Source organism: Sebastes fasciatus, chromosome 8, assembly GCF_043250625.1.
Source record: "Sebastes fasciatus isolate fSebFas1 chromosome 8, fSebFas1.pri, whole genome shotgun sequence".
Lineage (NCBI taxonomy): Eukaryota > Metazoa > Chordata > Actinopteri > Perciformes > Sebastidae > Sebastes > Sebastes fasciatus.
In genome coordinates, this window is record NC_133802.1 from 1,961,795 (window position 1) to 1,974,693 (window position 12,899).

At 40.0% G+C, this 12,899-nt stretch overlaps 1 protein-coding gene across 4 annotated transcripts; it reads left to right on the forward strand.

The window, feature by feature from the left end:
- The first annotated feature begins 48 nt into the window (after positions 1 to 48).
- mul1 (mitochondrial E3 ubiquitin protein ligase 1) lies at positions 49 to 4,496 on the forward strand. Of its 4 annotated transcripts, none has more exons than XM_074642464.1 (5): positions 49 to 199; positions 1,506 to 1,648; positions 1,757 to 1,844; positions 1,960 to 2,080; positions 3,322 to 4,496. In XM_074642464.1, exons 2-5 carry the CDS (start codon positions 1,529 to 1,531, stop codon positions 4,049 to 4,051), a joined length of 1,059 nt encoding a protein of 352 aa, XP_074498565.1. In that variant the 5' UTR covers positions 49 to 199; positions 1,506 to 1,528; the 3' UTR covers positions 4,052 to 4,496. The 4 variants fall into 4 exon arrangements, with proteins under 4 accessions (XP_074498565.1, XP_074498567.1, XP_074498566.1 ...); XM_074642466.1 differs by lacking the exon at positions 49 to 199 and adding an exon at positions 437 to 648; XM_074642465.1 differs by lacking the exon at positions 49 to 199 and adding an exon at positions 796 to 934.
- Positions 4,497 to 12,899: the final 8,403 nt, after the last annotated feature.

Below are 12,899 nucleotides of genomic sequence, written 5' to 3' on the forward strand. Positions count from 1 at the left end.
TTGTATTATTTCCACCTGTGTCTTCTTTCTTTACCATAAATGATTCTACACCGACATCTGCTGGCAGGGAGGAGTATCACATGTTAGGGGCTTTTATTTTGAAGTGTGGAGAGCACACGTTAGAGGCTTTTATTTTGAAGTGTGGAGACAGGCAGCTGTTGTTGAACCTCTGTTGACAGTGGGACGAGTGATAATACAGGTTAGACTAACCCGGTTTACAAGCGATTACTTCTTCAAATGTGTTGTAACAGAACAGCTACAGTATGTTTGAAACGGAGGTTGAATAGTAATAAATAATGATTAAATAGTGGTCATTTAGCAGAAGCAGCGCGAGCTACTGGAGCAGATAGCTAATGTAGCTAGCAGCTAGCTGTGAGCTCAACTAAGGAAGTGTGTGTAAGTCTCTGCTAGACATGGCAGCTAGTCTGCTCATTAACTAGCTACGGTTTAACGTTTTCTTGGCTTCATACAAATGTATTATTTAACAAAGGGCGATAACACCACCAGGTCGTGATGTAGTTGGCGTTAGCAGCAAGTTAGTTATATAGTGTTCACTTGAGCTAGTGGTCAATGTGCAGCTCACTAACGCTCACTAACGGTCACTAACGGTCACTGGACTCCAGTAAACGAAGCTTGTCATTGTACAGTGTAAGTCGGTGAAGTCGTGGCTGACATTAAAGAAGCCATAGCAGCAACGTGGTGGATCTATGAGCACTATGTCAGTGTCTTCTACTCAGTCCCCCTCGGGCTCATTTAGTCTGTCTACAGTCACTTTGTGTTGTCATAGTTACATGTTTGTTTCTTTACGCGAGTAAAAGCTGTAACATCACAATGTAAAAACACTCTGTTACAAGTTGAACAAGTCCAGGATTCAAATGTTTACTTCGGTAAAAATAGAGAAATATTAGCAAAATATACTTCAAAAGTATCAAAGGTAAAAGCACTTTGAGTGCACCATATTATGTGTATTTTGTCATAGGGATTATTACTATTCATTTTTGTAGTAGCTGATCGAGTTACTTATCTTCAACAATGCATCATATTTTATTGGCTGATTGTATGTAAAATCTTAATTTAAAAAGTAGTAGCTGTCAAGTTAATGTAGCATAGGTCAAGTTAAAGGTACCATATTTCCATATTTCCCTCTGAAATGCAACTACAGTATTTTGATAATCGATTAATCGTTTCAGTCATTTTTCAAGCAAAAACAACGAAAGAAATTCCACACATTTTCTGGTTCCAACATCTCAAATGTCAAATGTCTTTGTAAACTGAATGTCTTTGTATTTTGCACCTTCTGTAGAACAAATAAGGCATCTGAAGAGACCTTGGGCTGTGGGAAGTTGATAATGAAAATAATGATTAGTTGCCAGTCTAGAGTAGAAAAGGAAAGCAAAAGAAAATGACAATACTCCAAGTACATTTTCCACTACTGGTTTTGTGTAACACCAACAAACATACATTTGATTGAAAGACAATTCTTAATCTGTCATCTGTCTCAACAGCACTGAATGCAGCAAATCACAGGATGGACTCCAGTGGGAAACCCTCAACTGCACAGGTCGTGGTTTTAGCCACCAGCTCAGCCCTGACAGCACTCTTCTATTCCATTTACAAGAGCCGAGCTACAACGGTTGCAAGATTAAAGGTCAGCCACGTTTCTGCACACTCTGTCTTGGTCATGTGAACGTCAGCAGTGTCTTAGTTTATTGCCTGTTATGTTCCATTTGTTAATCTTAAATGTTTGTTTCCACAGGAAGCCAAGAAAGTCTCCATTGATCAGGATTTGATAAACATTCTGTCTGAAACTCCTGGAAGATGTGTCCCATACGCTGTCATAGAAGGTGTGTTTTAAAATTCAAACTTATACTGATTCATTTGTTCATGTAGACTACAATTGACCATGCATAGTTACAACAATACTTTCACACTGTGTCCTGTTTATTGCACACTCGGCAGGTGTAGTAAGATCCGTGAAGGAAACTCTGAACAGCCAGTTTGTTGACAACTGCAAAGGCGTGATTGAAAGACTGACCTTGAAGGAGGAAAAGATGGTGTGGAATCGCACCACTCATCTCTGGTAAGTGAGCCAAAAGGGTTTATCCTGAGTAAAGTACATAAAGTCAGAAGGCATGATGAAGCTTACATGGCAGTTTTGTGCTATTGTATTTAAGTCCAACTTAAATTAAATAGCATTCTTGAACCATTGTCATTATGGCGTACATATCTGCACTGTAAATCACATCCTGTGTTCTCTGAGAACAAAATTCACAAAAGGGAGAAATGTGTATTTTTTGGTTTCATGATGATTTCCCTTATTTTTTGCGTTAATTCGTCAGAATGCCCTTAGTCCTCGGTCTCAGTGGATGATGGAGCTTGTTTTCATACAGCCAGTCAAATCTTTCAAAAAGCAGCAACATCCCTGTTCTTTCATAAGCAGAACAAACAATCCCACTGAGCCAGACAGCAGCCTGTAACACAACACAGGAGCCACAGACTCTGAACAACAACCCACATTACTTTTCCTGCTAAAGTCTCCTTCTCTTACTTACAAACATGAACACACACATCTTGTCTTGCACCTTAGCTTGATAAATGAGCGACCAAACAAACATTCATAGTGGAAAAGTGCACTGATAACGTCAGTTTGCAGGCTAGACAGTAATTAGCTGCTCAGCTGCTGCTCATTAAACAGCATGTAAACGCACCTGTAAATGTCCCTTCAGTCCATTTTAGATGCTGGTGTGGTTCTCACTCTTAACACAGACACCGACAGGCCCCTCCAGCTGCTGAGAGGGAAAGATATTTCCCCCAAAGACCTTACTTTCTTACTTTTTTTGTAATAAAATAAAATAAAATAATTAACTATACATTTAAAAACAAGTTTGAAATTATTTTTAATGAGATGACTAAATATGAGTTCAGTTGGACTTTCAAGAGACAGACATAATCTAACAAAACTAGAGCTGAAACAATTAGTTGATCGACAGAACATTCATTTGAACTATTTAGATAATCTTTTAATCTTCTAATTGTTTTGTGTAATTTTTAAACCAAAAAAATAGCTTGTTCCTGCTCCTCCAATATGAGTTTATCCAGTTTTTCTCCATTTTATATAACAAACTGAATATATTTGGACTGTATTTGAAAATGAAAACTGTGATTTGCATTAATTTTTGCCATTTTCTGACATTTTATAGACTAACTACTAGACTAGAGTAACTACTGGGTTAATCAAGAAAATAATCAGCAGGTTAATAATGATAATAATCCTTAGTTGCAGCCCTAAACAAAACATTAATAACTGATATTTGTGTACAGGAACAACACAGAGAAAGTCATCCACCAGCGCACCAACACAGTTCCGTTTGGCCTCGGGCCGCATGATGACGATATCGCTGCCACGGTACGGGTTATACGTCCACTAGACGCTGCAGAGTTGGACCTTGAGACCACATACGAGAACTTCCACCCCACGGTCCAGTCCCTGTCCAATGTTATCGGCCACTTCATCAGCGGGGAACGACCCAAGGGCATCCACGAAACTGAGGAGATGCTGCGGCTGGGAGACAGCGTCACAGGCGTAGGAGAGCTGGTCCTGGATAACAACCTGATCAAGCTCCAACCTCCCAAACAGGGCTTCCGTTATTTCCTCACTCGGCTGGACTACGACTCTCTTCTCAGGAAGCAGGGGAACAGCGTCAGACTGTGGAGGATTCTCACCGTTGTCTTTGGCGTCGCTGCTTGCTCCACGCTCCTCTTCATCCTGTGGAAGCGATACGTACACCACAGAGAGAGCAAGAAGGAGAGGAGCATGCTGGAGGAATTCAAGGAGCAGCAGAAGAAACGCATGCGTGAACTCAACGTAGAGGAAAGCAGCGTGTCGCCCACCAGCTGTACTGTCTGCCTGAGCCAGGAACGCTCCTGTGTGTTTCTAGAATGTGGTCATGTGTGTGCCTGTGCTCAGTGCTACGACGTCCTGCCACAGCCAAAGAAATGCCCCATCTGCAGGGCCACGATAGACAGGGTGGTGCCTCTTTACAACAGCTAATGTGGAATACACCACATAAGAAGCATTTTACAATCATAATAACACTGGAAATATGTCTTTCAAAAGCTGTCTGTTCTTCTTTGACAAAGGTAATGCTGGTACATTTTGTTGCACTTTTTTTGCATACTGCTAGATAAATAGTAGGTATCTGTGCTCAATCAATTTCTCATTAAATGTTCAAATTAACTTTGAAACCTGTAAAAATAGAGAAAATGAAATTCCTTCTTTCATCTTGGGAGAGAGAAAATGAGATCCATACTTCTTCACACTGACAAATATTGATTGATCTTAGAAGATAAGACTTTTTCTACGAACGTACTTACATTTTTCCATGTGTTTCTTAACACAGTTAAGACCTTCTGAATGCATTTTAAAGTAATGAGGCATATTTAACTGTCAGTAAGCGGTGGTATATATAATAAAAATACAGTACATCAAGCCCAAATGTTGTACGACACAATAGATAATGTTTTACACTTGGAATCATTCAGTATGGAAACAAAGCTTAATGTGCAGCCAACAGTCTACAGCTCTTATCTAAGATTCATGCTACTGGGTGGAAGTAAAGTGTAGGAAAGTATGTAAGTATTTTGCTGCTGCTTGAATTCATTACTCTTAATGACGCCGAGTCGCCATTGAAGTGTTGCTCAAGCGCTCATTGACATAGTTTGGCAGTGGTGGCCTAAAGGTTAGAGAAGCGAGTTTGAGACTGGAAGGTTAAATAAATCTGGGTGGCTGCCCCTCCCTCATTACCACCACTGAAGTGCCCTTAAGCAAGGCACTTAACCCCAACCGCTCCAGTGGAGCTGCTCAGTGACCAGCAGATCAGACTGTGGTTGTACTGGGCAGCTTCCAGGTGTGAATGTGTAACTGTGTGAATGTGATCAGGGCGCTCCTGAAAAAGAGAGCATTGCTCTCAGTGAACCTCCCCCTGAATAAATAAAGGTAAAGGAAGTTATTTTGTTAAATGGCACTGGGAACTAGGTAACGGCAAGAATATGTTTTTATTCTATTTTTTTTAGATGGAACTGGAACAGGAATTATGGGAAAGAGAGGGGGCCGGAAATGGTGAAACAAAAACCATATGGTCGGTTGATGCTTCACCGCGTCATAATTAGAGTGCTGAAAAAAGTCAAGGCCAGCTCAACTTTGATTTGTAGCGCGTCGCACTGACGCAGTGACAAGTCTCTGGTGTGAGTTTGCGGCTTCATGTCACCTAGCATAAGTACATATTAAACCTCAAAACTGAAAGCACAACATCAGAAAAGTGTAATTTCAGCTCGAAGAGATCTAAAATATTAAGCAAAAACAGAAGAGGACGATGATGACAAACTGTCAGATGTGTTTTACATAATTTCCTAATTTAAACATTATCACTCATCATTATACATCAATTTATTTGTCAGACCGTCTACAAAGACCTTTAATTTCATACAAAGACGAGATGCATTGTCCCAGATTTAGTTACCACTGAAGCTACTTTCCATGTGTCGTCCCTGAGCAGGCTGACACAGGGTAGAAGTATTACCTTGAAAAGTGGTAGAGCTTCTGTCAGGTTGTTTGGTTGTTTGGTTGTTGTGGAGAAAGGAATCCGGCTGAGTCTGTCCTGATGTTTTGGGGATTTTGCTCATATAAAGACAGCAGGTGCTCAGGCTTCAGATATTCAGCTCACAGTACAAAGAGCAAGTGGCTGCACATGTAAGAGTTGTTAGTACTGTACAGGGGGGGGGCTCTGTACCATCACAGCCACTGAATGTTGGCACTCTTTTCTTTGGACTCATTATTATTTTTATTTACTATTATTATAGTCCATTTGCAACTGAAATCTTATTAAAGACAAATGCAATGTAGACCAAATACTCATCTTACTCAATCACGGTGTAAAATGAGGACACAAGGAGAAAGCGGTTTGAAGAAGATGGAGATTTCTGCCAGGAGGGGGGGATGTCTGCCTGTGAGGAAAATCAGTGATTCAGGATTTGGAATCATGAAAACGTGATGCCACGTGCTTCACCAATGCAAGCAGCTGTTTTCACCTCCTGCTTCTTTTCTTTTCCTTTTTTTTTTATGCTTCATTTCAAACTGCCTGTACATTGAAATATGAGGAACAAAATTTCTTTTAAATGCCATTTATCCAAAGGCAATTTCTCAGTGCTTGGTCCTGTATGAAATGCTCAGTTTGGCTTTGTTACAGTGGCATAAAATGAATCCATTAATGGTTGAAAGTGTCTGTTTCACTGTGATCCAGGCACATTTCTTCATATAAAGTCATTGGGCAAAAAAAAAAATCTTTTATGCTACTCTTTATTTTTTTAGAAAATCATTTGAGCACATTTTTAGTCAGACAATTGAAAAGCAAAGGATGGAAACAGACTAAAGGCAGGAGAATATGCTTCAGCACGATTAGATTCTAGGCCAGCAGGGATGCATATCTGGCTCCAGAGGAGGCCGTATTGAGCCAGTTTGCACAGAATAATGCCCTTTATACTTTCAAATGATTATATATTATTTAAAAAATCCCATTTTATCGTCCCCCATTATGCCATGAATGTATTATTTGACATTACACTGGGACCTTGGCATTATTAGTATTCAGCTCTTGCCCACAGATATCTATTTTCTTGGAGTGAGCTGATGCTGTTTGGTCTCTGAGGGAACCTGAGCTAAATGTCAGATATACAGTGTAATCAGGCAGGAAGAGCATTATGCACTCCCCCCTGTACTGTATTGATGGCACTAAAAGCCTCATCATGGCCACTTTACCATCAGACCCATAACTGACCCTGAGCTACTTCCAAACATACATGCCGTTCCTTTTCTTGGTTTGTGTTCCATTATTTCTTGCATAGTTATTGTTTAGTAACAACGTTTTTTAGCCATGCTGGCGGCGTGGCTCTACGGGGATGGTAATGAATGTATCTCCATCAACTGGTTTTTATGCGCATTTTCAATTTGCTCACTACAAACCTGAGTGGAATAAATAGTCGAATAAATCATGACGTGCATGCAGCATGTGACTTAAATGTCCACTGAAGCTTCCGCTAGAGGGACGAAAACATCCAATCTGTTAAGACCGATCAGGACATTGTAACCTTCCTAATTTCCATTATGTTTTCTATGGTTTTCTACTGTTTGAGGTCTCATATGGCACTCTTTTAATTGTTATTATCCATCATCATCTTCTGCAGTGGTTTTATTAGGGAGCCAAAGTCCTGGCGTCATCCAGGCTAACCTCTATTCCACTATCTTCTGTAGCTCAATGCAATCTCATTCAGTATTTCTTTCAGAAAAAAATGTGTGTTCCTTTTCCTTTCCATATTCTAAGACAAATTGAGGAATTCAACAACATGAGTTGCTTACCTCGGTGATTTTAACGCTCTGAGACCCGTGGGATCGCCGGCGATCCTGACAGACTTTACTGTCTTTCAGAGGCTCTAGCAGGTTCAGTTTTAGAGCTATAGTGAAGATACAGATATCACATGAAACTAGAAAATCCATCGGTACCAACCATGTTAGCTTTTCGGAAAGGAGGCTAAATAACGCTCCAAAGTTAGGCTAAATGTTGGTGAGGAAAAACTGGCATGGCCATTTTCAAAGGGGGTCCCTTGACCTCTGACCTCAAGATATGTGAATGTAAATGGGTTCTATGGGTACCCACGAGTCTCCTCTTTACAGACATGCCCACTTTATGATAATCACATGCAGTTTGGGACAAAAAACATGTTGTTTTTAATGCGGTATAAATGTGTTAGTTTCACCTATTCTAAAATATTCTCATGAAACTTTACAGCCACAAACTAGAGACCTAGAGCATTCAGAGGATGGATGGATCAGACTAGAGACCTAGAGCATTCAGAGGATGGATGGATCAGACTAGAGACCTAGAGCATTCAGAGGATGGATGGATCAAACTAGAGACCTAGAGCATTCAGAGGATGGATGGATCAAACTAGAGACCTAGAGCATTCAGAGGATGGATGGATCAAACTAGAGACCTAGAGCATTCAGAGGATGGATGGATCAAACTAGAGACCTAGAGCATTCAGAGGATGGATGGATCAGACTAGAGATCTAGAGCATTCAGAGGATGGATGGATCAAACTAGAGACCTAGAGCATTCAGAGGATGGATGGCTTTCCTAGCTATATTGATAATAAGCTGGTTTCTGAGCAGTTTAAACAACATGTGCTCACCATCCAATCGCCGAAAATGCAATTCCTGCAGAAATCTTCAAATATCAAACGTTTTTGATCCCAAATCACAGGTCTCGGTGTCCTAATGTGGTATCTTGGAGGGATTATTGATATTTTGTATCAATTCTCCAGTGACAATGGGCATCATATACTTCCATCTTAATTTTCTAAACCCTTAAACACTTTTACAATTTATTTGAATGAATTCATGTTTATTTCATATTTATGACTAGAACACTTGACACACAATGTTGAGCTGCATCTCAAATTAATCTTCACATTTCCAGCTTTCAGATGATGTACACCACTTCTATGTGACATCTACTACTGACCTGCTATCTCCCATAAAGACCCCCTGTCCTCCCCTAAAAAAGACAAAAACAAACGAACAAACTTAAACAACGATTACTTAGTAAGCGAATGTACTTAAGTTATTATAACCTAATTTCGTCCATATCCGTAAAACCCATTAACACTCCTCTAATGTCATTTTCTCAACTTTCTAGATGTAATCTCTTCCTTCTAAAAGCTTCGACAGCATTCGGCCTGTTTGTTCTGCTGTTGAGCTGTGACATTTAGTTTGTGACGGTCTTTAGGGCTTATGGGAAATGGTGTTCGTTAAAGGCCACTAAAAAACATACATTATGAATAAACAACTATAGGGGGGGGGATTTATGAGCTATACTGCAGCCAGCCACCAGGGGGCGATCGAGATGTTCTGGCTTCACTTTTGGGGTTCTGTCCTGTCGTCCATCTTTATATACTGTTCATGAGCGGTATCTAGAGCACGCCCCCTGGCTACTCAGAGGTGGAGACTAGAAATCCAAGCTGAAATTGGACACTGATTGGACAGCCACATAAAAGGTGGCCAATTTTCCCTTTTAACAAACTACTCTTTCTCATTGTGCTACAAACATGAAAGCAGCCGCTCTGGTCCAACACCATGGAAACCCTTCAGTCTAGTGCTGCAGTGCTTTTACTGTAGCAACAGGAGCTGCCACTCTATTGACAGTGAGCAAACCATCAAAGACATTCCCTCTATTATCCCCCACTTGAGAGTTTTGAATTTCAATGCCACACGAGGGCCGCGCAAGAACTGCACGATAAGAGCTCTACACAGGCTGTTTACATGTTTACAGCATTTACTCTCAGGTTGACACCATTTTGCACCAGTTGATTCAAATCCTTAGAATTCACACAGCAGTCTGGCCTGACGCCCAACATATGTCACATATGGTTTTTCCTCAAAAAAGATGATCTCAGACCGCAAGATTAATCAGGCAAATAACACCTGAGACAAGATGTTGATCTAAATAGCACACACTGTGTAATCTGCTCCGACAAGCCATGGAGACCGGCTGCTAAATCTTCAAATGAATTATCGTAAGTGTGAAGAGTCTACAGTTTCACTTTAGTCAAAATACACTAATATAAATGTGTAATTCACTGCTCTTTACCACTGCAATTGAATGAATTGCCATAAAAGTGGCATCAGAGGTGGTTTACACGGATCAAAGTCTTAATCCTGACTAATTCGTTCATGTTGTATTGTGTTTTACATGGCACTCAAAGCTCATAAACCTTCTTTTATACTGCAGGGTAACTGGAATTGGCACCACTCTCTAATATGGAACTATAAAGGCTGGCTTATTAGAGAGTGGCACCCTTGGATCGCTACAGTTATACTTCTCTTTTATCTGAAAAGTGGTTTAAACTGTCAAGGCGGTGGATTGATTTTTCAATTCAACCAGGCTCCAGTCATAGAAACCTTATTCAAATGGAGTGTTTGAGTGTTTCCCAATAAAAGAATACAGTTTTACTGGTAATGTTTCCATGTATTCAATAAAAGGCTGCCAGATCCTTCAAGGGACTCTTTGTAAGAATCAGAAATTGCTTGTTAACAGCGACACCTTTGGCCGTTAAGTTAAGCTCACTCTACATAGACATGAATCAGCATCGCTCAAAACAGTGAGGCGACACACGTCAGCTAAAAGCACAATATCACTCTATATTTCAGCTGCTTGGCAGTAATGTTAGCTGACCAGACGAAGGTCTCTCCATGAATCAATGCTGATCCTAGTGTTGGCTTTTCCTGCTTCAGTGTGTAGCGTGCGCGCATGCACGTGAGAGGTGGAGTGAGAGAGCGAGTGAGAATGAGCGCGGTGTGTGAGTGAAGGCAGGCAGAGGAGCAGAGCAGCAGAGACTCCCGTCCTGGAGACCAAAGCTACGGTCTCTCCTGTGTCTTCTGGCCGTGGATGGGAGGCTGAAGCAGGAAGAGTTGACACTGTTTAACAGACGGGCTTCACTAGATACAACCAAGAGGTTTTGGTGCTTCCGTGTAGTTTGTGTTGGAGTCTGAGTCTGAACAGCGTAGCCACACGCGAGCGTGCATGGGACACCGACGCACAATGATTTATACGTGTAAGAAGTTACAAACAATACCCTTAATTAAGAATGCATCATATCTGTTTTTCAGGATATACGTGATTTTCTCTAAAGGCATACAGTCATTTAACTGATATCCATTTTGATATAGAAAGGGGGGACTCTGACGTCCAAGCTAGTTCAATACACTTTCTGGAAACAGCAAGAGCTACAGTATATCAATGACATTTCTGGAGCTCCGACTTAGTTTCAAGTTTGTTAACTTGTCCTAGGAGACAGAGCTCTGTAGAACTACAATGATTAATCGATTAGATGTCAACTATTAAATTAATCCCTACTATTTTGATAACCAGTCAGTCGGTTTGAGTCATTTTTTAAGAAAAAAAAGTCTAAATTCTCTGATTCCAGCTTCTTAAATGTGAATATATATTTTCTGGTTTCTTTCCTCCTCTATGACATTAAACTGAATATCTTTGAGTTGTGGACAAAACAAGACATTTAAGGACATAATCTTGGGCTTTGGGGAAACACTGGTCGACATTTTTCACCATTTTCTGATATGTTATAGACCAAACAACTGATCCATTTATCAAGAGAATAATCAACAATGAAAATAAGCGTTAGTTGCAGCCCTAGAGCTCTGGATCTGACTGATGTATCCATAATTTAGTCAAAATGTTGTGATTGTAGCACATTGCCATGTACAATGTAACGTTGTGCCCTCAGTAATACCGCACTTGAAACACATATCCAAGACTGCAGGATTGAACCGGTGTATTTTTTGAGGAGTGAGGTAAAGCTGTTGAAGACAATTGTAGTTGACCAACTTAAATCTAGCATTTACAGTTTAATATGCTGCTCTGACATAGATCTGACCGTAGGTCCTCATCTATAGTAGCGCCAAAGTCAGGTTCCCACCTCTCTCTCGATCGATGTATGTTTGGTTTTGGACATTGATGCAACATTGTTGAATATACATTGATGCAACATTGTTGAATATGCATTGCTTATAAATTGCCTTGAACCTTTGTTACTGTGAAGCACCTCCTCCACCTTCGTCAGGAAGGCTCTCAGTTGCAAATAACAAAAGAAGTGTTTGTTGGATGGATCATATTTCTCTTTTAGCTGTTCAAAGGACATGAAGCTGTCATTACTATAACAGTGCTCAAGGTATATTATCCCTCTATCATGCCAAATAAAAAAAAAAAATCAGATCATTGGTATACTTCATTTTCTATCAATATAAAATGTTTCTATGTGTATAAAGTAAGGCTGTCAAAGTAACACATTTATTTTAACGCTACTGAGTTCTTTAATGCATTAATGCAACTTGTGATTTTTAGGTAATGGCTCAGTTTTAAAGCTAGAGTGAAAATATAGATGGCAACATAAGAAAACCTGATGACTCCATCGGTACCAACCATGTCATAGCTTGTCGAGAAGGAGGTTAAATAACGCTCCAAACTTACGCAAAATGTTGGCGAGGAAAAACTGGCATGGTCATTTTCAAAGGGGTCCCTTGACTTCTGACCTCCAGATATGTGAATGTAAATGGGTTCTATGGGTACCCACGAGTCTCCCCTTTACAGACATGCCCACTTTATGATAATCACATGCAGTTTGGGGCAAGTCCTAAGCAAGTCAGCACACTGACACACTGACAGCTGTTGTTGCCTGTTGGGCTGCAGTTTGCCATGTTATGATTTGATCATATTGTTTTATGCTAAATGCAGTACCTGTGAGGGTTTCTGGACAATATCTGTCATTGTTTTGTGTTGTTAATTGATTTCCAATAATAAATATATACATACATTTGCATAAAGCAGCATATTTGTCCACTCCCATGTTTAATAGTTGTCCCATGTTGTTTAATATTTGTCAAGTATTAAATACTTGACAAATCTCCCTTTAAGGTACATTTTGAACAGACAAAAAATGTGAGATAAATTTGTGATTAATCACAATTAACTATGTTAATCGATTGACAACCCTAATATAAAGTGAAACTACCATGTAACCATGATAAAGCCAATACAAACGAATAGATACAGTAAATAAGTCAGTATATAAATAGATAAATGAGACATATTTGGAGACACTTTGGACCAAAGCAAACTAAACCTCTTGTTGAGATCATTTTCCTTGCAGCACTCAGTCCTGATAGACCATGTTGGGGAAAAAAAAAACACCAATGGTTTCCATGGAAACTGCTAATCATCTCCAAAGTTGAGACAAGATGCATTTATTTTACCCCCGCCCTCGACCTGCCT